The following is a 21,205-nucleotide window of genomic DNA, read 5'->3' as shown; positions in this document are numbered from 1 at the left end:
CTCATGCCAGAGCCTGCATGCAGCATACACCACATATATAAAGTCTACCACCTCAATACGTGGAGGCAGGAGGAAGATGAAGTTATAGGGGACCTTCTGGGGGGGCTTCAACTCCGTTATCAATATTTTCTTTCTTAAGGCAGGTGCAGGGTTTTATGAGTTTCTTTCACTATTCTTCATATCATTTTATTTAAAATAATTACTTTAAATGTACACTCAGCAAGCAATTAATAAATGAACACCATTATTATCATTATCACCCAAAAAGTACTTTCTCAGTTCTTCCTTCGCTGTGGCACACTGTGCCAGGCACAACAGAGACACTAAGGTAAGATTCAGCCTCTAATCTGCACTAAGGCCTCCAGCCTTGTCAGGGTGACAGTACTACCTTACAACTATGATACCTGGCAGAACACCATGAGGGACCGAGGGGCAAAAAGAAAGAAAAGGGACAGCGGAACTTAGGAGATTTTCTGAAAGTCAGAAAGTCTAGCAATGAAAGGCAGTATCAGAAAGGTAGCAATGAAGATGGGCTTTAAGCAGCAGAGTGATAAGAAATAGGGAACAACAAAACCCATCTCCATCAACAACTACCGCCCTGGCAAAGGCACCAGGGGACACCAGCTGGATCAGGTGACGGCAGGCAAAGAGACACAGAATGCCAAAGCAGAGAAGCAGGGGGGAAGAAATGTGAGAGAAGAGATGGGTGGTCAGCACAGAGGTACTCCACATCACGGAGAAAAGAACAGCCAAACCTTTCCTCTTTTAACCTTTAAGGGAGCAAGTTCCATGTAATTATCCTGGACAGAGGCCAGCTTTCAGGAGCCCAATAACTACTCAAAGGAACGGACACTACCTAAATGGGCCTGCCCCACAAAGGTCAGAGGTCCCTTAATGCCATCTCAAGCATAAGCTTTTAGGGCTGTGCTTCTTGAAGGCTGTCCCCAGACCACATTCTGCCAACCCACCTGGTATGCTTAGTAAAAGGCAGAGCCCCAGACCTGGAAGTCACACGTTTGGGATGGATCCCAGAAGCTACAGTTTTAGCAAGTTTATCAAGTGATTCCAGAAAAAAAAAAAAAAAAAATGGTGGTGAAGAAGGAGGTAGGGGGATCAGTTGACGACTCTTTAAAGACATCTGTGTGTGACACAAAGGACAGCAGAGAAGGGCAGCTGGAGGTCATGGCAATGTCAAGATGGGCTATTACTCAGGGGATCCCTCAGAATATTTCTAGAGAAAGGGAGAAGAAAAACCAGCCAGTGGGTGAGAGAAACACAGACGCACTTCAGAGGAGGTACAAGCTTCCCCTACAGTTACAAGGTTCCAGAAAAAGCAAAAGGATCAAGGTCAAAAATGGAAGTGGCACAGTCAGACTGGCAAAGGAGCCCAGACTGAGAGCCGTTTTTGTTTTTTTGTGTTTTTTTTTTCCTGAACAAACAAGAGTCCCTGGTGTGTTCTGAGAAAGGACTGGAGGTGACTGTGCATGCAGATGACAAACGTCATCTCCTCTCACCTCTTCCAGGCACTGCTGTTCTGGGGAGCAAAATAAAACCTGAAGCCATTCTTATAGACAGTAAAGGATTTAGTTACGGAGGAAAAGATGTCTTGACAAACCTTCTTTTTATAAATGAAAACAGAAAGACAAAGAATGAAGTTCTCAATAAAATAATAATTCAGACCATCTGGCCACATGACTTCACCACATCAATATTTTAAACTAGTTTCTTTGGAAAACAATATGAGAGTTCCTCAAAAATTAAATACATTTACCATACGACCCAGCAATCCCACTCTTAGGGCTTTACCCCAGGGCATTGAAATCATGTCTATACAGAATCTAATATGAATGTTCACAGCAGCATTATCCATAACTGCCCCAAAGTGGAAACAACCCAAATGTCCACCAACAGATGATCAGATAAACAAAATGTGAAATATTCATACAACGGAATATTATTCAACCATAAAAAAGAATGAAGTGCTGATATATGCTACAACAGGAAGAACCCTGAAACTACTCTGCTATATAAAAGAAGCCAGGCACAGATGACCACATACTGGATGATTCTAAGTAATGTCCAAAATAGGCAAATCTAGACTGCCAGAAAGCAGACAAGTGGATGGTAGGTGAAGGGAAGGTAGAGTGGGAAGTGACAGCTAATAGATAACAGTGATTCTTTTATGGGTAGTGAAAATGCACTAGAATTAGACAGAGGTGATGGTTGCACAATTTCATGTATATACTAAAAACATACACTGAGTTGGACACTCTAAAGAGATTAAAAACAAACTAAAAAAAAAAAAAAAATAGGATTTGAAACCAGGCCCTCAGATGACTTGCGTGGGAAAGAACATATAGATACCCATCCGCACACACCCTCACCCTCCACTATTCCACATGTCCATTAACAAGCTGCTCTTTGGAAATAGTTATGTTGAAATGGGGCCAGAATGACAGGAAACCACGAGACCAGTCCACTCATATTCACATGCCCGGAATAACAATAATAATTAATAATAACTAACTTTTATTGGGAGTTTATTATGTGTCAGACACTATATTAAGCACTTGACATGTATTGTCTTCATTTCTCACTGCAATCCTTTGAGGTTTATACTATTATCATTCCATTTTACAGATGAGGAAATTGAGGCACAAATGAGTTTAACTTATGCCAACTCATCCAGGTGGGTGACTCATCCTGGGCAATGTAATTCATTATTACCATGCTATGCTGCTTCATCTGAAACGATCTTATTAAAAATCACCTGCAAAATTCACTGACTTACATACTGTAAGTAAGCCAAGACAGGAGATCTAGATTTTTAAAATGACCAAAACTATTAACCTGAATAGCAAGCCTAGACAGAACATCAGAAATATCCAAAGATCTGACTATGAAACTCAGTTGAAAGCTATACTTCATATTAACTAAGAGCACTGACAATTCAAGTATACACTCCAAGCATGAAATTCTAGATGGTTACCTACTACCTTTTAAACTAGAAGCAGATGACACAGTTTCTTTCTGGGAGTACCAGTAGCAAAAGTAATCAAAAATACTATGCATTGTGCATATGGCTGTGTGTGTGTGTATAATACACATGACATACGTGTGTGCTCACTAAACAGGGAGGAGCAGATGACAAATTCTAAGTTCTCAGTCATAGAAGAGGAAATGATGTAACATAATCAAAGAAGACAACTTGAGGAGTCCTTGAAAAATCACATCTAGGAAGAGGCAGCAAGGCAAAAGGTCACCACTTGTGGCAAGCTTGGAGGGACCAACAGAAGATTGTTCTTATAGTGGCAAGAAGTAGTGTGCTGAATGTACTGACAAATAAGATGAGACAGGCAGGAAGGGGTTATGTAAGATCTTCAAAGTCCAGGGAAGTGTTTCAACTTGATTGAGTTAAAAAGGTAAGTCATGCTTTAGAAAGAGTTGTGAAAGCGTTGTTATATTATCTGCATACTTCATAAAGAAAAAAAAAAAAAAACCCTGGCTTGAGTGTTTGCTCACCCAACCCTGGGATTCCATTTTATAAACTGTTTCCTAATTTCATTTTAAACATTCTGTTTCTGTCCTATCTACCCCAGAGGCATGACCTAGTGGAAGTTTAATTTCAGCCAACTCAAGATGCAAAATCATGGCTTAAAAATCACAGCCTGAACAAAATCATGCTGTAGGGTTTCTTCACAAAGCCTCTTAGCACATAGCTAATGACCATTAAATTTCTTCACATCTTATAGCTTAATGTTTAATGAATCAACATCCTAGTGAATAGGCTATCTCTGGCACAATATGCATCATTTTTTTTTTAATGTGAAAAACACTTCCTTAGGCTCGGTCACTAAAATTGTCACCATCTGGTAACAACTTTGAATGGAGAGGTATCTAACTTTGTGGCTGAGTGACACACAAATCCACAGTTGCACACTGCACTGTAATATATCTATCAAACTCCCAATCGCGAATTTTACAAGACTTAATAGAAACTTCTCCCGTACTCGTCTGCCCAAGCACTGCACCCGAATTCTTGGCACTTTCCACAAGTATCCACTGGGTCTTGGCTGTCTCCAAGGATCTGTGTTTTCTGGCCGCCAACAACAACAGAAAGTCTGGCCCAAAGATCCTGCGAGTGTAAACATTCTTACCCAAGACATCCCGTGAGGGACCCTGGGGCTGAATCTGCGCCTCAGTGCGACCTTGCAGCAAGCCCACCTCCCGGTTCAGACCCGCATACAGGTATCCTCACCCCGGGTGCCCGGCTGCGGCCAGGCGACCCCGGTTCGTGGGCAAGCGGTGCACCCACCTGACCAGGGGCTCCTTCTCGGGCAGAGAGGGCTCGTCCAGACACTTGCACCGGCAGCAGCAGCACGCGGTCCGCAGCCAGTCCCTCAGCCCCATGGAGAGCAAGGGTCCCCTCGGGCGCCGGAGTCTAGGAAGAAGTCGCCGCAGCGAGCGATCGCGGCCGGAGCGCGCGCCACCCGGCCGGCGTCCAGGTGCGGGGACAGTGGTGGCCCGAATGTCGCGCGCTGGTTCGTGCGCATCACGCCGCGGCCGGGACGCGCGCGAGGGCGAAGGAGGCGCTCCACGGCCCGGAGACTGCCAGGCGCGCGCCTCCCACCTCTGGCGTTTTGTTGGGGGCGTGTGTTTCCGTCGAGCTCCCCCGCACCCCACCTCTTTTTTTTTTTTTTTTTAATTCCCCCGGCGCAAATTGGGGCGCATGCGTCGCCGAGATGCCCGCTGCCGCCCTCTAAGGAGGAAGCCGGGACTCCAGCCAGGCGGCGAGTCCAAGCGCAGCTACAGGCTGGCCGCAGGTCGGAGGAGGGCAGCGAGGGGAAAGCCCTGGAGCCACCGCGCACGAGGTCCGCGGAGTCTATTCATACTTTTTACTGGCTTCACTGCGGGAGGAAATAAAAGTCTCCACCCTCCCGCCTTCAAAGCAGAGTTTAAGGCATATTTTTAACACGTCAGCCCCATACAGCACAAATTAACAAAAGACTCTGGATGGATGCAGTATAGAGGTGTTTTTTGTTTTGTTTTTCAAATGACATATTGACATCTGATTTATTTAAAATGTTTTCAAAACTCCGGTCCTTGAGTAGCCCCTAAGGAAAAGGGGGAAGGGCTCCAGAGCTGTTGTTATGTGTTTATTTATACCTTAAAGTTATATATAGATGTATTCTTTATGCTCCTCGTATAAACTTGTTAAGTATATGTAACACATATCCTTCTTTTTTGTCCAAACAGCAACATATTCCACATATTTCTGCCCCTGGCTTATTTCACTCGGGATGACATGGTGACTTATCAGTGAGTGTGTATCTTTCTCTATGTCAATTTAACAATTGCATGTACTTCAGTCTTAATGAATGCCCCCAGGTTTTCACCAGACTCCTTCTGATGGACATTTCAATTAATTCCAAGCTTTTGTTATTAAGGAGATTTCTTGGATAATTGGGAATGAAACCACCATTTGACTCAGCTATCCTTCTCCTGGGCCTATACCCAAAGGACTTAAAAACAGCATACTATAGGGACACAGCCACATCAATGTTTATAGCAGTACAATTCACAATAGCTAAACTGTGGAACCAACCTAGATGCCCTTCAATAGATGAATGGATTAAAAAAAATGTGGCATATATACACAAAGGAATATTACTCAGCAATAAAAGAAAATAAAATCATGACATTTTGCAGGTAAATGGATGGAGTTAGAAAAGATAATGCTAAGTGAAGTTAGCCAATCCCAAATAACCAAATGCCAAATGTTTTCTTTGATATAAGGAGGCTGATTCATAGTGGGATAGGGAGGGGGAGCATAGGAGAAATAGAGGAACTGTAGATAGGGCAGAGGGGTTGGAGGGGAAGGGAAGGTGCATGGGTTTAGAAATGATGGTGGAACATGATGACCATTATTATCCAAAGTACATGTATGAAGACATGAATTGGTGTGAATATACTTTGTGGACAACCAGAGATATGAAAAATTGTGCTCTATATGTGTAATAAGAATTGTAATGCATTCTGCTGTCATATATAAATTTAAAAAAAAGACAAACCTGCAGTGAACATCCTTGAACTAACACATTTGGTCATAAAAATATCCATTGAAGTCATGTTTGGTGGTTGAATTGCTGTATACTAAGTAAGGTGCCTTTTTAATTTTGAAGAATCTTGCCAAACTGCTCTCCAATTAATAATCCCACTTTACACTCTGACACACAAAAGTATTTCATTACATCCCCTGCTCCCACCAATATAAGGTGCAAGCTTATTTTTATCTTTGCCAATTTGATATATTGACAGATATTTAATGAATATCTGTTATGTTCCAGATGTTTGTTTTAGGAGGTGGGGATATGGCAGAGGAGAAAGAAACCAAAAAGCCCTACTCTCATGAATTCAACGTTTTAGAGGGAGTTAGCAAATGAAACAAGTAAATTATTTAGTATGGAAGACAATGGTATGTACTGTGGATTAAAATGAGTGTGTGTGTGTGTGTGTGTGTGTGTGTGTGTGTGTGTGTGTTTGAAGGCAGGAAGTGGGGAAGGACTGGTGCCTGCAATTTTAAATGGGGCGGTCAGAGAAGGCCTCCTTGAGGCTGTGACATTTCAGCAAAGACTTGAAGATGAGCAAGCTAGCCATGATGTCCAGGGAAGAGTATTTTAGGCAGAGTGAAGGCCATGTGCAATACCCTAGAGAAGAGAGAATAAACTATAGGGTGCCTGAGAAAGAATAGGATCCAGGGATCCAGGAGACAAAAGGGGCTTGAGAGAGAGTAGTAGGAGACAGTAGAAGGTTAGACCTTGTAGGACATCACAGGCACTCTGGATTTTGCTGTACGAACTGAGCAAACCACTGGAGCGTTTTGAATAGAGGGAGTGACCTAGATGGCAAGCAGCTCCATTAGCTGCAGTCTTTAGAAGAAACTGAGTGCCAAGGACTATTGTGGGGAGATGCATATGGAGCCCACAACAATGGTCCTGGTGACAGATGCAGTGGCAGTATACAGGGCAGTAGCAGTATTGGTAATAGGAAATGGTTGAACTCTGAATAGAATTTGAAGGTAGAACCAAAAAGATTTACAAAAGACATTAAGTAGAGTATGCAAAAGAGATAAGAGTCCAAGGTTTGGGGTTTACAAACCATTAAGGGTGAAGCGTCATGGACTGAGATAGGAGTGTGGGAGGAGCAAGTTTGGAGGGCTGAAGAGGAAGGAAGAGAAATAATTGTCAACAGTGTCAATGCTCATGGGTGGTGTATTATGTTTAAAAGTGCATTGCCATTCATAGATTTTTGTCTTGTTCTGGCGACAGTATGAACTTGTAGGGACTTGCCAAGTGCATATTCATTGAGAGGCTACTGAAGGATAAGGAAAAATAATAGAAGGTCCCTATGGCCTCTGACTTGGTTGTAGAGACAGGATATGAACCCATCATGAAATGTTAATGGGATGTAACAGAGTATCCACTGTCACCAGACTAAACAGGGCTTGGGTATCAAGTCCAGCACCAAGTCATTCATCACTTGTAACTGGTGCCTGATTAGAGGCTGAGAATTGTTCAGAAAACAAGCTTCCTACTGCCTTGAAAAATCCCCTTGGCAAAAAAAAAATATATATATATATATATGTGTGTGTGTGTGTGTGTGTGTGTGTGTGTTCTGAAATTGGATTTTGGATTTCAAGTCAATCCTCCTAGGTTCAAGTAGACAATGGTTAAAGGGCATTCCCAAAATGTGAATTCAGCTAGCAAGAAGATGGACTGTAAGATCTGACAGATGCTATTAACTGACAGAGTTGGATCTGTTCAGAATGGAAAAATTAGAAAAGCATTCAGCTCCTTTTACAAATTTTGACTTTTAGATAAGTCAATTTTTCTGAATCTCAATTTTCTAGTCTGTGAAATTGAGAGAACAGAACTAGATCTCTTAGGCACAGTTGTGAGACTCAAATGAGATTCTTTAAAATCTCTAAAGCCTGTAGAAATATCAGAATTCAACAGAAATTATTGAACTAAATCAACTAGGACTGACTGTCAGGGAAAATGGTCCCTACCCTAGTTAGATTGCATATACTGATATTTCCTTTCATATTCGACCTCTGCTAGGTGTGGGCACCTCTTACATGGTCTGTTTCGGACAGACTATTCTCAGAAAGCCATAGTGCCAGGTCTATTGAATAAATTTGATCAAGAGCTTAATGCCCTGCCCTACTAAGAATCAGGTCTAGTGTGTACCTACTCTAACAATTATTAATATTTTTCTTCCTAAATTAGTTTGAATTTTAAAACTTATTAATAAAACATTTCTCCAAAATACTGAAATACTACAGTTCAAGTTCCCTTTATTATCTACAATCCTGATCCTCTTTTTACCCCTCCCCAGGGTAACTGTTATTACCAGTATGTACAACCTTTTTTCTGGACACACATTTGCATATGTGCCCACTCTGGTGTACCCTCTATTGTATGTGCTATTATTATTGGCAATGAGCTTTTTTGTGTTAATGCAAAAGGTATACATGCATCTATATACAAGCTTTATTTAACTTAATAAAATGTCTTAGAGATCTGTCCTTGTTAGTTACCTGTTTTTTTTAACTGGTGTGCATATTTATTAGTTTTTTAAGGATTATCATATCAGTGTTATTGACAGTATTCATCTTCCCAGAAGTATTCAACTCTTTTTCCTTTTTTGATAAAGTAGGCCGTGGATAAGAATATCAAGACTGCCAAACTCTCCAGCTTCAGCTCTAGGTAGCTGAGACCATGCTTTGACAACCCTACTCTCTACTTCAGACATCATTCATGGAGAACACTGAGCTTCCTTTTTTTTTCTGTTTTTTTTTTTAATTTAATTTAATTTAATTTTTTTACTATTATTTTTTTGTGTGTGTGTGAGCTTCCCTTTTTTAAGAGTGCTGCTAGATCCTTCCTTCTGCACATTGACGCCAACACCATCAACCACATACAGCAGCATCTGACATTTACTAAGAACCCTGGGCACCTGATGTTGGGGGAGTAGAACAGTCCCCTGGGGCAACCAGTGACTCACAAAACCTATCAGCTGCTTGTTTTCAAGGCAGAACTAAGAAATAGGCAGGCCCCTATTTTCAGATTTCTCTATAGCAGAGAAAATTCTAGAGTCTGCTTTGAAAAAAAAAAAAAAACTAGTGTAGTTTGGAGTCCCCCCCCCACACCCAACCCACCCACTTTTAAGAATTTATTGACAGCTTTTGAGAGTTAGAGAGAAATGCATATGCAACCAGGAAAAATTAGAAAACAAAAATATTTAAGCTCCCATGCCACACCACAGATGCATTCTACCAAAAAGTTCTGTTCGGAGCAAACAGAGCATAGCAGATGTCATTCAGTTATTCATTCAACAAATATTCATTAAGCAAGGTGCTGGGGACACAGTGGTCTATAGGTTCCATTCATAAATTAGGTGTTTGGTTTTGTTCTTCTAAATAAATGCACCACCTAGAAAAGTGCAGACCCACAATAGAGATTCAGTAAGTAGAAAGAGATGCCACAGGGCAACATCTAGAACAGGGCAGGCACACAGTGAGCACTTAATAAATGTGTTTCATAAATATCAGGAAACAGAAAAAGAGTTCCTTGGTGTTGCATAGGATGTTATGTTTAATTTCTGAAGTGTTCCTACAGAAATCCAGCAGAGAAAAAAAGAAAGAGCACAGACTTACTCAGAGAAAACAGATTCTTCTAAGCAAGTCAGAATTCTGAATCCACCTCAGCAGCCTCACCCACCTCAAATCACCACAAATTTGGCTCACTTCTTCTGAGAAGTCACACTGGGAAGTGTGGCATGATTGGATGTCACCAAAGCAAAAGCCATCCAAGGATCCCCATAGGGTGTCTGGTTTCTGCTTCTACAAATCCTTCACCTCTCCTTTTGGTAACAGCACTTTGCTTTCCTTTGAAGAACACTTCCCAATTCCATGGGTTGGGCATGACAATGACCATACCCCACCCGTCTCTTTCCTACTATGAGGATGGGCTGTGACCACACAGGCCAAACACTCCTTCCACAATTTACCTAAGGACCCAAAGATGACAAATGGCGGGGATGAGACATGAATTATTGTAGGGATAGCACCCTGATGAGTAGGCCCAAGGACACTGCTGTGTAGATGCCTGGAGTTTTCCGTTCACGTTTCCCAGCATCAAGTTTTTCTAGCTTCTAGTTTTCCCATTATGCTGTGGGTGACTCATAACTGTCAATCACTACTTTTTTGTTGTTGTCGTCGTTTAACTTAAGTTAACCAGGGACAAATTTGTTGCTTTCAGGACTAATCTCATAGGAGAAAGGTCACTGGGACAAAGAGCTAATTATGAAAGACCAGTTCTCCTATGTAGGTGTTGTCTAGCACACTGAGGTTGAGTTTAGTCAGGTGAGACTTTTATTTCTGTTTCTCTCCTTGGATTCTTCACTCTGAAGAGAAATAGACAATATCTGCCTCCTGAGCATCCTCCATGCCATTGTTAAGCAGCAGTTAGATATGAGCAATGGAATGGTAAGTGTTAACTTATAGGGGATAAGAAAATGTTCCATTTTCCAGGTTGATAACTAACTTCCTATAGACACAGAACAAACGTATGGTTCTTGTGCCATGGGAGATAGGCAACTTTGAATGGAATATCCAGACAGGTAGACTATATATCAAGAAGAAACACAGATGAATGCAGTTTAAAAAAAAAAGAAATAAGAAAAAAGAAAGAAAGAAACTTCCCTCTTGTCAGTAAAGATGACCACCTCTGACCAGTTGGGTGACCAATAGTTGCCTTTGCCTTATTATAATATCAATTACATGTCATTTTAATTGCAGTTTTGCTCCCCCCACTGAGTTTCTCTTGGGTACCTATGGGTAATGAGCATGCGTGCACACTGCCAAATAGTTCTATAACTAGAGTAGCTATAATTCAAGGAAATAGGAGAGGAATAAATTATTTAGTAGGTGGGATATATTCACCACTCATACTTAAAATCAGATAATTTGTACACAACACATTAACAGGATTCCAGTCCTTTCTTAAGGGGTAGTCCTCTCTCTCTCTCACTTTCATTTCACTTGGCTTATGCGAGAGCATATTTTCCCTTCCTCTTGTCACAATGTGTTAGTCAGCTTTTCATTACTATGACCAAAAGACGGGACAAGAACAACTTAGGGGCTGGGGCTGGGGTTCAGTGGTAGCACATTTGCCTGGCATGAGTGACACACTGGGTTTGATTCTCAGCACTGCATGTAAATAAATAAAATAAAGGTCTATCAACCACTTAAAATATATATATATATGAACAACTTACAGGAGGAAAAGGTTATTTTGGCTCACAGTTTCAGAGGTTCAGTCCACGGTCAGCCAACTCTATTGCTCTCAGCCCAAGATGAGGCAGAATGTCATGGCGCAAGAATGCAGGGGAGGAAAGCAGCTCAGGACAAGATAACCAAAAACACGAGTGTAAGGGGCTTGGGATAATATAATCCCCCAGGAGAAACCCCCAGTGACCTGCTTCCTCTAGTCACATCCTCCCAACCTACAGATACCACCCATTCATCCATTTAAATTATTCATCCACCAAAGGACTACTCCACTGATTGGGTTACTACTCTCATAGTCTAATCATTTCACCTCTGAACATCTTGCATTGTTTCACACATGTGCTTTCCAGATCTGTACTCATCCAAACATACTGCACTTTCATTTGGCCTAATAAAACTTTCTTCTTCTAAACCTCTGCCCCTTGCCTGAATTTTTCTCAAGTGAAGAACACAAGGACAAAGGAAATTTCCATGTGTAATTCCAATAAAACTATTACTCTGTGGTTTCCTATAATGCAAAATACTTTCTAAATTTCCAAACCATTTTTATTCAGTGCTATCTGCTGGTCAACTTCACTTCCCTCATTCCCCTCAACATGTACTTGGAGGAAACTTCAATAATCATAGTCTTTGCTCATTCTTTGGTTTCAAGTGACAAACATTTCTGTTCTCTTCAAAATTTAGTAGAGTCTTTTCCTAGACAACTTTCTATTCAGGTGTAATCTGGCTTTTAGAAAGATGCCCTTGGAGAGAATAAAAGCACATGGGAGGTAGGTTGGGGGCGGAGGGCATGGGGCAAACCAGGAGGTTCCTCTTCAAGGAAGCTTGATTCTTCAGCCCTGCCACTAAGGGAAACTAACCCTGCTGTGTGTCTGCTCTGTCCGATTTTCTTTTCTCTAGATTTTTATGACCTTTTTCCTCTGGGTCTTAATCAGCTCCTAATTGTGAATGATAAAAACTGGTTTAAATGTAAGAGGAAATTTACTTTCTCAAGGAACTGAAAAATGCAGAAGTAATATCAGCTTTAGACATGATTGGAGCTAGGGATTTCAAAGATAAAGGGGTTGGTCTCTCTTTTCTGGGCTCTGAGTTGATGGCACTTTCAAGTTCCCAGGAGCCTCACACATCTTCTCTGCTAGTAATCGCAGCACAAAGAAAACCATTCCTTCTAATCAGTCGATCATGGTCCTGAAATGGAACTAAGTGTTCTTTTTCAAAGGGAAAGAATGCATCTGTCTAACAGACTCTCGCACACCTCTGCAGTGCTCAAGAGAGGAGAAACTGGAGAGACAGGAAAAGTAAGCCTCTTGGACTAATACCAGGAGAAGGATAGTTTCCCCAGGAAAATCAACTCTAAGCATAAAAAATCAGAATAGTACTGGCTAGGCAAAAACAGCATGTATGCACTATTTTCATGTCTTTACCATGTCTAATTATATGCTCTGTCTACTATACTCCTTTTCTAACCAAGGTTACATATGGCTCCCATAGCTGCTGGTTCAGACATGGTGCATAGTTCAGACATGACCGTGTGTGTCCAGGGAGCTCCTGCCATCTGGAGTGGACACAAAGAACCCCACAGGAATGGCCAGCCCATAATCCTGTCAAACTAAAAACCCTGCAACACAGACCGATGCAGGAACTTTCTACAAAAGCCTTCAGGATCCACCACATGCCTTGTAAAGCCAAGATAGTTAATCAGTGAGTTCAGCAACATCTATTCCTAAAACCAAAGAGAAGAAGAGAATTATTTCACTGAATATGAACATCTCTTGCAGGAGACTGTTGGCAGAAGCAGTTTCTCAAAGGGTGATGATTCTAAACGCCTGCAATAGAATCCTTAAGGTTGACTGGATGCTCATTGAAACCCAGATTCTGCCACTGTACGTAAGAGCTTCTGAATTGTCAACTCTAGGGAATGGGTCCCCAATCTGCAATTTTCAAAGATTTCCAAGCACGGCCAGAAGGAGGGCGAAACAGATGAGGGGACTAGTGTAACATTTAAGGAGGCACTCACTCTAGGGGCTGACCCTGCACTTGCGCACCCCCTGAACAATGTGCCTCCTTAAATGTTGGTCTAGGCCTCTTGCTCCCGTCCCTCTCCTCCATCCTGATGTTGCTCCAGGAGCTTGGGAATTGTATAGCACATCAGATTTGACAACCAAGAAAGAATACAGACTTTGGCATAACAGCACCTCCAGTTGGCTACAATCACACTTGGGACAGTTTCATGAAGCACTCCACAATGATGCTAATAAGCTATTCATATTTTAGTGGAATCCCACCCCATCCCCTTACACAGCCAACTGTAACTATCTAAAACTGTTCAACTCAAATATGTGTTGAGTGTCAACTTCATAAGCCTGGCACTGTGCCCACACTCTTGTGGAATGCTAAGATTAAAAAAAAAATTTTAAATCATTATTAGAAAAAAAATCTACCCTGAGCAAAAATTAGAAAATTATGAAACTCAAATATTCTATATTTGTCTGTGTTTCAAGGCACCCATCTTTTTGATCCCTACAGTATGCCCACCCTTACCTCACCCCTGTCTTTTTCACATTTCACTTTATTGCCATCTCTAGCTATACTCCCGTAGCTAACTCCACTGCTACATCCAACACTGTTCCCACTAGAATCACATCTCTTATGTCTAACTCGGCCATCATAGTTAACCACCCTGCCATCACCAACCCTGCAGATTCTCAAAACAGTCTCCATTATCAGCCCAAGATCTGGATTTGGACATCTTTCCACCTCTGCAAGTCCAGCCCCTTACTACACCAAGTATTCCATGCTCTTAAAAGTCCAGCCATATTAATTGACTAAAATGATGCATAAGCCTGGATCTACATATCATGCCATACCTTTTCCTAATCGATTAAACTCTAATAATTAAACATTTAATAAGCACATTCTGGTTGCAAGATGGCATGAAATTACAACAGATGAGAAAACATGTCTCAACAATTATAACAGGATAAAACAGAGTAACAATCACATTTTCTCAGAGATGCCCCAGAGACTCACTCGGACTTCAAGCCAGGATCTTACCAATTTGACTGCTGACAGATAAGCATATTTATAGCTGTGGATTTTTAGATTCTTGTTCCTTTATATTAATTCTTCCCCCACAACACCTTCAGAGTTACAAAAACAGGCCAGAACCCTACAACTATTTCGTGCACCTTCTGCACAAGTGAAGGTAGCAAGTACCCTCCCCATCAAGGTCATACAAACTGGTCTCTGATTTCCCCCTGCTGCCACCTAGTGGCCTTTAGTTATAAATGAACTGTAGTCTTCTGGTAGACGGGGCTAAGGATGTGAAAGGGGGTTATTTTATTCAGTTTTATTCACTTCACAGATGCAAAGTTGCTGCGACTCAATGCCTGTATGGACTTCAATCTCAAAGGGACACAACAATATTTAAGTGGCAGGCTTAAACTGACTCTAGGCTAAACTCTAAGCCTTCAGGATCCTGTTAAGTAGATCAAAGTCCTTTCTTCTCTTAGCTACCATGTACCAGTCATCACTGATGTATTACTATTTCTTCTGATCTTACTAAGCATAAGCAATTGATTTGTTAGCCTGGAAACCATGTAAGAACCATGTATTTTTAAATTATGTAAAGAAAAAATTTCAATAAATAATTAAAATCAGTGAATTTTGTTTTTAAATTTATTTATTTATTTATTTATTTATTTATTTATTCTGTTTTTTATCTATGTAAAATGTCTGGACAACAGCTTGATAACATTGTGGGACATGGTTCCCCAGAGAAAAGACTCTTTTGTTTGGTGAAATGTGCTGACAAGCCATTTGGGCCGATTTAAAAATTCCCTCCAGGGAGGGCTAGGAGGGAGAAGAAGAACACTGTGGTCATGCTCCACAGAGTGCAGGTTGACCAAACATGACAGCGGTGCCATAAGATCAGGTCACCTAGTACTGTTGTACCCTCTTGTTTCTGTAATCACACTCTGATGTTCTCACAATGACGTTTATCAAAATCATATCCTCATTGTTAAGAGATTCGTGAATGTGTATTGACCTGCATAGAAGAGGAAACACCCGGAACCAGGGCAGAGGATCCGGAACCAGGGCGGAGAAGGGACAGTAGAAGATGAAGCAGGAAGGACAGCAGGGCATCCCTAGCAAGCCTTCGCCTGGAGAAGACCACAGTCAGCCTCTCCCGACAGGACAGCACCGCCTGCCAGGACTTAGATGGGAAAAGGCTTCTTCTTAACAAACTGATACAGAATTAATGTTTTATTTGACCAAGGTAAAGTGCCCCTTTTACTGACTTTGCAAAGTTCAGTGAACTATGTCTAATATTTCCCTCTCCCTTCCAAGGCACAGTTCTCCAGCGTCTTCTTTCTATGAGCCCTGTCTCTGAGCTGTGCTTGGTCTTCAAAGGCCCGCCACCTGAGGCAAGGATGTTGAACAGAGCCACTCACCTTATCCCTTATGTCTTTTCTAAGGTCTCCCAAAAAGAAGACCAGTGTCCTGTTTTTTGTTCCTAGGCTATTTTACCTCATGAATATTCACTCACTCCTCAGTTCAAGAGAGACCCATCCCTGTCCAGTTCAGAAATAGTTTCTTGCTTTTAGAAAATGCACTGTAAAGTTGAGGAACTGTTATAGCAGTTTGACCGAAAATTTGAGGATATTACTTTTATTCTGACACTTTAAAAAGGCAAAAGAATCCTTGAAAATGCCCATCTTGATCAGATGGAAGATGGTTTCTGCACGAAAGTAAGACTCAGAAATAAAGAAAAAATCCTTAATTGTCACCGCACAGATATGCAAAAAAGGCTGCTTTCAGAACCTGGGGGAAACATTTGAAACTAGGAGAGGAGACCTCTTCTACCCATAGAAAGCCTCCAGAAGCAAAGGAGGAGGCTCTAAGCTTAGAGGAGGCTCGGGACTTCATTCCTCTGCTGGAACAGCTCATCTAACCACGCACACAATCTGGTAGCAGACTGGGGTCCCAGGGAAGCCGACTCTAAGACAGAGAATGCATGGCATCAACACCTGCAGGAAAGACAGGATGAAGAGAAAGCAGGTTGGCCTCAGGCAGCCCAAGGGGAGATCTGAAGATAGAGTGACACTTTAAAGCTGTTCTGAGTTGGTGAATTGGGCCTTTATAGCCCATGATAATTGAGCTCTGGATGAGGGCCACCTGGAAAGGTAACAATGGGTGTGAGGCAGCTACCCCTCCATGGCTCAGGTTCTGAAGAGGCCAACAGCTCAGGTTCTGACAGGGCTGTTTATGGACAGACTTCTTCCTTCCTGAGGGAACATGTGTGTGGTGCATCCCCTCCTTGCAACCCCTGGATCTGACTCATCCCTGTGGGGGGTTCCAAAAGGTCAGGATTTCCTTCCTCTGGAAAACCAGGAATTTTTAACCAGGTTGCTCTAATATATGACTAAGTCCTCCAGCACTATCACTAAAACTCTCTTAGGAAGGAACGAACATTCTAGACAGAAGGTTCAGGATATTCTGTCCACTAGTAGAGGCAGCCTCACCCACATAACAGTGATTAAAAATCTTCCCTTGAAGTACTGATATGTGAAACAATGTGGATGAACATTTTCTCATTCACCAATGAGAAAAGACAGACGTGAAAGGTCACCAATTGTATGATTCGAGCTATATGAAATATCCAAAATAGGTAAGTCCAGCAATGATGGAGGGGGAAGGAATGGGAAGTGTGGGATTGATATACAAGGAGTTTAGAACTAGACAGAGAAGGTGGTTGTACACCACTGTGAATGTACCAACTGCTTCGGGATTATTCATTTAAAAATGGTTCATTTTATGACAATTTCACCTCAAATAAAATGAGATAAAACTCTCCCTCCCTCCCCACTCTTCTCCTGGGAGCAATCCATTAAAGTAAAATTAACCTTTTATTCTAGGGGCCTTAATTTTTGAGTAAAAATTTGAGTGTGGGAGGCTAACAAAGGAGCACATGGGTTATCCCCAGTTCCTGTACAGCAGAATCCAGGTGAAGAAGCAATAATTTTTACAACCAAATCTATAGTCCATTTGTAACCCAAGTTCCTACTTCCTGTGCCACATTTGTGTCCCCCCAAAAGCTCCTAGGTTCTCAAGGCAAACTCTTTATTTTTTTCCAATAACACACATATGATCAGCTAACTCTTCCCCCGATGCTTCCCCTACCAACTAAATGACTGTTTTTATTTTATAATTTTTTTATTTTGAGAATTTTCAAGCTTGCACAAAGGTGGATATAATAGAATTAACCATATAACAAAATGTATCTGTCACCTAGCTTAAACAGTTATTACCATGCTGCCACTCTTGTTTCATATCTCTCTCTCTCTCTCTCTCTCTCTCTCTCTCTCTCTCTCTCTCTCTCTCTCTCTCTCTCTCTCTCTCTCTCTCTCTCTCCCCCCCCCTCTCTCCCATTTTTTTTAAACTAAAGTATTTCAAAGCAAATCCTAGGCATCAGTACTTTTTCTCTAATGAGTAAGGACATTCTTTAAAATTGCCATGACATTGTTATATCTTACCAAATGACCAACAATTCACTACCTAATGATAACCAATCCATATTCAAATTCCTTGTATCAAATAAGTAGTAGAAGCTGGGACTTGAACCCAGGCAGTGGGATACCTGTGGGCTTGAAAATCTGTAACTCATAGAAAGAAGATCCTCACAGAGCTCTACAGGAACTGACAGAAAAGGCAAAATAAGGAGAACAGGATGCAAAGAAATGGTAAGCACAAAGTTTGTTAGTAACTCAGCACCTGGCAGCCTCAGCCAGAAGGGGGTTCAAGATGTTTCCTCGTAGGGAACTGACATTCTCCAGGAGGACAAGTTTGGAGGCTGCAGAGGGGAAACAGGCGGCAGAGCCAGCGGGGAGTGAGGAGACCCCCCAGGAATGCAGCATGAACACTAATGGCAATGGGACCTGGTGGTTCCTGACAATCCCACCAGGGCCAAGTGTAAGAATGTACTCACTTGGTTCAGCCAAGCTCTTCAAAAGTTGGCAGAAACCAATAACCAGCAGGGGGCCTTTGTTATTATACAAAGTAAATACTCTAGCCCACATAATACAATTCAAATTATCCCTTTAGGTAACTGGAGGTTTGGGCTGTCTGAGAACAAGGGCCATAGTCACTAACTGCTGATATAATATGCCTGCCTTGACTATAGTTGGTTTAAATTGTGTAAATAAGGCATGAAGAAAAAAACACTAAAAGAAATTACAGCTCAGGTGGAGACTTTGCAGCCCTGTCTTCGAATCCCAAGAAAGCAAGCCCAGACAGTCTGGTGTTCCATAATTAACCACAAGAGGCATTTTTCAAGCTCATCCCCTAAATAGTAAAACTTAAATGGAGTTCATCATGATCACTTTGTGGTTACAGGATAAAGCCATATGGCAGCCATGAAAATGAACCCCTTAGATCTCCTGCTAGGGGGAACATAATTGATGACAACCAGCTCAGCTTGCTGCCACTCAGGAGTCCCCATTGTATTTGCTCTTGGGCTGTTCTCAGTCATAGCCTGAGCAGAGTCAGGCTGTTCATCCAGACCTATTCTGGAAATGAGGAGCTGCTCCAATGGGTAGCTCTAACTTTCCCAACAGCCTGGTTAACCCTTCCTATGGCTGTGCTATGATCTGAGATTCTGCCTACCCAATCCTCTCTCCTTAAGTTATTACAACTTCCTTACAGCCTCACCAGAGGCGGCCCATAAGATAGTAAAGATGGAAAATTCTTTTAGTGGGCAAACTCAAGTGTTGCAACTAGTAGGTACACTGGAAAGAAAGGCAGTCTGATGTGAGAATGTATAGATTCCTGAACAGTGGTCGATTGGCCAGAAAATGAGCAAGATGGTGTAGAGGATTGTGGATAGACACAGGGGAGTGAACACAAAGTGTTATTTTTGTTTCACATATTAATGCCCCTCCCTAGGAAACACCATCAAAGAAGTAGACAAGTAGACAAGCTGGCTCAACCAGTCAATGTTAGTTGGTCTTCTTGACTGGCCACCTAGAACTAGTAGCAGTGGGCACAGGAATGGAGGGAAGTTGCAAGTAGGCCCAACAGCGTGGATTCTTGTAGTTTGGCCATGAGGTGTCCCCCAAAGCTCCTGTTAATGCAGGAATATTTAGAAGTAAAATGATTGTATCGTGAGAACTGCAACCTAATCAGTCCATCCCAGTTTGAATGGCTGGGTGGTAACTATAGACAAGAGGGGCATGGCTGGAGGTGGATCGCTAGGGAGTGCCCTGAAAGGGTGCATCTTCCCTGTGCTCCCTTCTCTTCCCCCCTCCTTTCTCTCTTCTTGCTGACCGTGCCATGAGCTGGGCAACTTTCCTCCTCTGGGCCCTTCCCCCAAGATGTGCTGCCTCATCTTGGACTCAGAGCAATGGAGCAGGCTTCTATGAACTGAGACCTCTGAAACCATAGCCCCAAAGAAATTTTTCCTCCTCTAAGCTGTTCTTGTTGAGTATTGTTTAGTCAACTTTTTTTTAGTCACTGTGAACAAGAGACCTGACAAGAACAGTGTAGAGGAGGAAAAATCTTCAGAGGTCTCCATCTATTGATGGCCAACTCCACTGCTCTGGGTCTAAGGTGAGGCAGAACATCATGGTGGAAGAGTATGACGAGAGAAAGCAACTCAGAATGTGGCAATCAGAAAGCAGGAATCAGAGAGCTCTGCTCACTGGGTACAAAATATAAACCCAAAAGCATGCCCCCAGTGACCTATCTCCTCTAGCCACACCCTACCTGCCTACAGTTACCACTCAGTTAATCCCCATCAGTGGATTAATCCATTGAGTAGGTTTCGACTCTCATAATCTAATCACCTCTGAATGTTCTTGCACTGTCTCACACATGAGCTTTTGGGAGATACTTCATATCTCAACCACAAAAGGTAACAACAGCAATGCAAAAGCTAACAAAACAGACTCCCCTGAGTCAAGGCAGGTGCAAATCTTGCTGCCTCTGAACTGCTAACCTAACTACAACAGAGATGGATGCTGAGTCCCAATGTGGCCCTGTTTCTTAAGGAGACCAATGGACGCTTCCAGTGGTTTTCCCTTTGCCAGCTGGCTCTGAGGCTTGCTAGTAGAGGGCTACTAGCAATAAAAAAAAAAAAAAAAAAAAAGATGTTTTTCTCCCACATTGCTGCAGTGCAGGTCGCTCCCACACCAGGGCCAGCAACACCAGACTTGCCGACTACCACGCTCAGGTGGCTGCACAGCCTGGGCTTCAGGTGAGACATCTCCTCATGCAGTTTTCCCATAAAAGGTAGATTTCTAGTAAATTCCATCATCCGCACACTACAGTGAGTTCTCTGCCATCCATGAAGCCACAGCTGTGCTCAATCTACTAGATCTGGGTGTTAGGACCTGGGAGGGCTCCTCTTTGTGCTCCATTTCACCCCTAGTATAGCTGGCTGGTCCTCATGTCTGCTATTCTCATAGTCTTCTCATTTCTCTTTATTCCTTTCTAGCCAATCCTGCATGATACTAATCTCTTATTATAGTTACTAAATCTTTATTTTAAATGTCCCCCATTCAAATTACAGCATGATATCTGTGCCACTCCTCATAGTACCAGGTTATTTATTCCAGGTGAGTTTACCTTCTCTGCTTATGGAACTCAGTACCACCTCTATCTGGGAGCTTATAGAAAGCCTCATCATTTGTGGGCACCACACCCCATGTGACAAAGCATCCCACCAGGTGACCCACTCCTGGCAAAGGAGATGCCTAACCATGAAACCACTGATTGTATCATATGCCCCACCATCCACAAGCAGCCAGCTTCAATGGTGAATGCAAATTTGACTTCATAAACAAAAGAAACTGA

At 42.2% G+C, this 21,205-nt stretch overlaps 1 protein-coding gene and 1 long non-coding RNA gene across 2 annotated transcripts in view; one reads left to right on the top strand and one right to left on the bottom strand.

The window, feature by feature from the left end:
* The window catches only part of Mreg (melanoregulin), a 66,330-nt gene extending 61,683 nt beyond the window's left edge, over positions 1-4,647 (bottom strand). The window contains exon 1 of the mRNA XM_076866013.2: positions 4,316-4,647. Coding sequence (XP_076722128.2) covers positions 4,316-4,410 — 95 coding nt within the window. The 5' untranslated portion in view covers positions 4,411-4,647. The remainder of the gene's footprint in view (positions 1-4,315) is intronic.
* LOC143406990 (uncharacterized) lies at positions 4,162-14,933 on the top strand. The gene is made up of 4 exons (XR_013092316.2): positions 4,162-4,248; positions 5,257-5,319; positions 13,132-13,236; positions 14,718-14,933. It is a non-coding gene; the product is annotated as an uncharacterized LOC143406990 (long non-coding RNA).
* Positions 14,934-21,205: the final 6,272 nt, after the last annotated feature.

This window comes from Callospermophilus lateralis, chromosome 9, assembly GCF_048772815.1.
Source record: "Callospermophilus lateralis isolate mCalLat2 chromosome 9, mCalLat2.hap1, whole genome shotgun sequence".
Lineage (NCBI taxonomy): Eukaryota > Metazoa > Chordata > Mammalia > Rodentia > Sciuridae > Callospermophilus > Callospermophilus lateralis.
The sequence above is the reverse complement of the archived record's forward strand: the minus strand, read 5'-3'. Positions and strand labels throughout refer to the sequence as shown.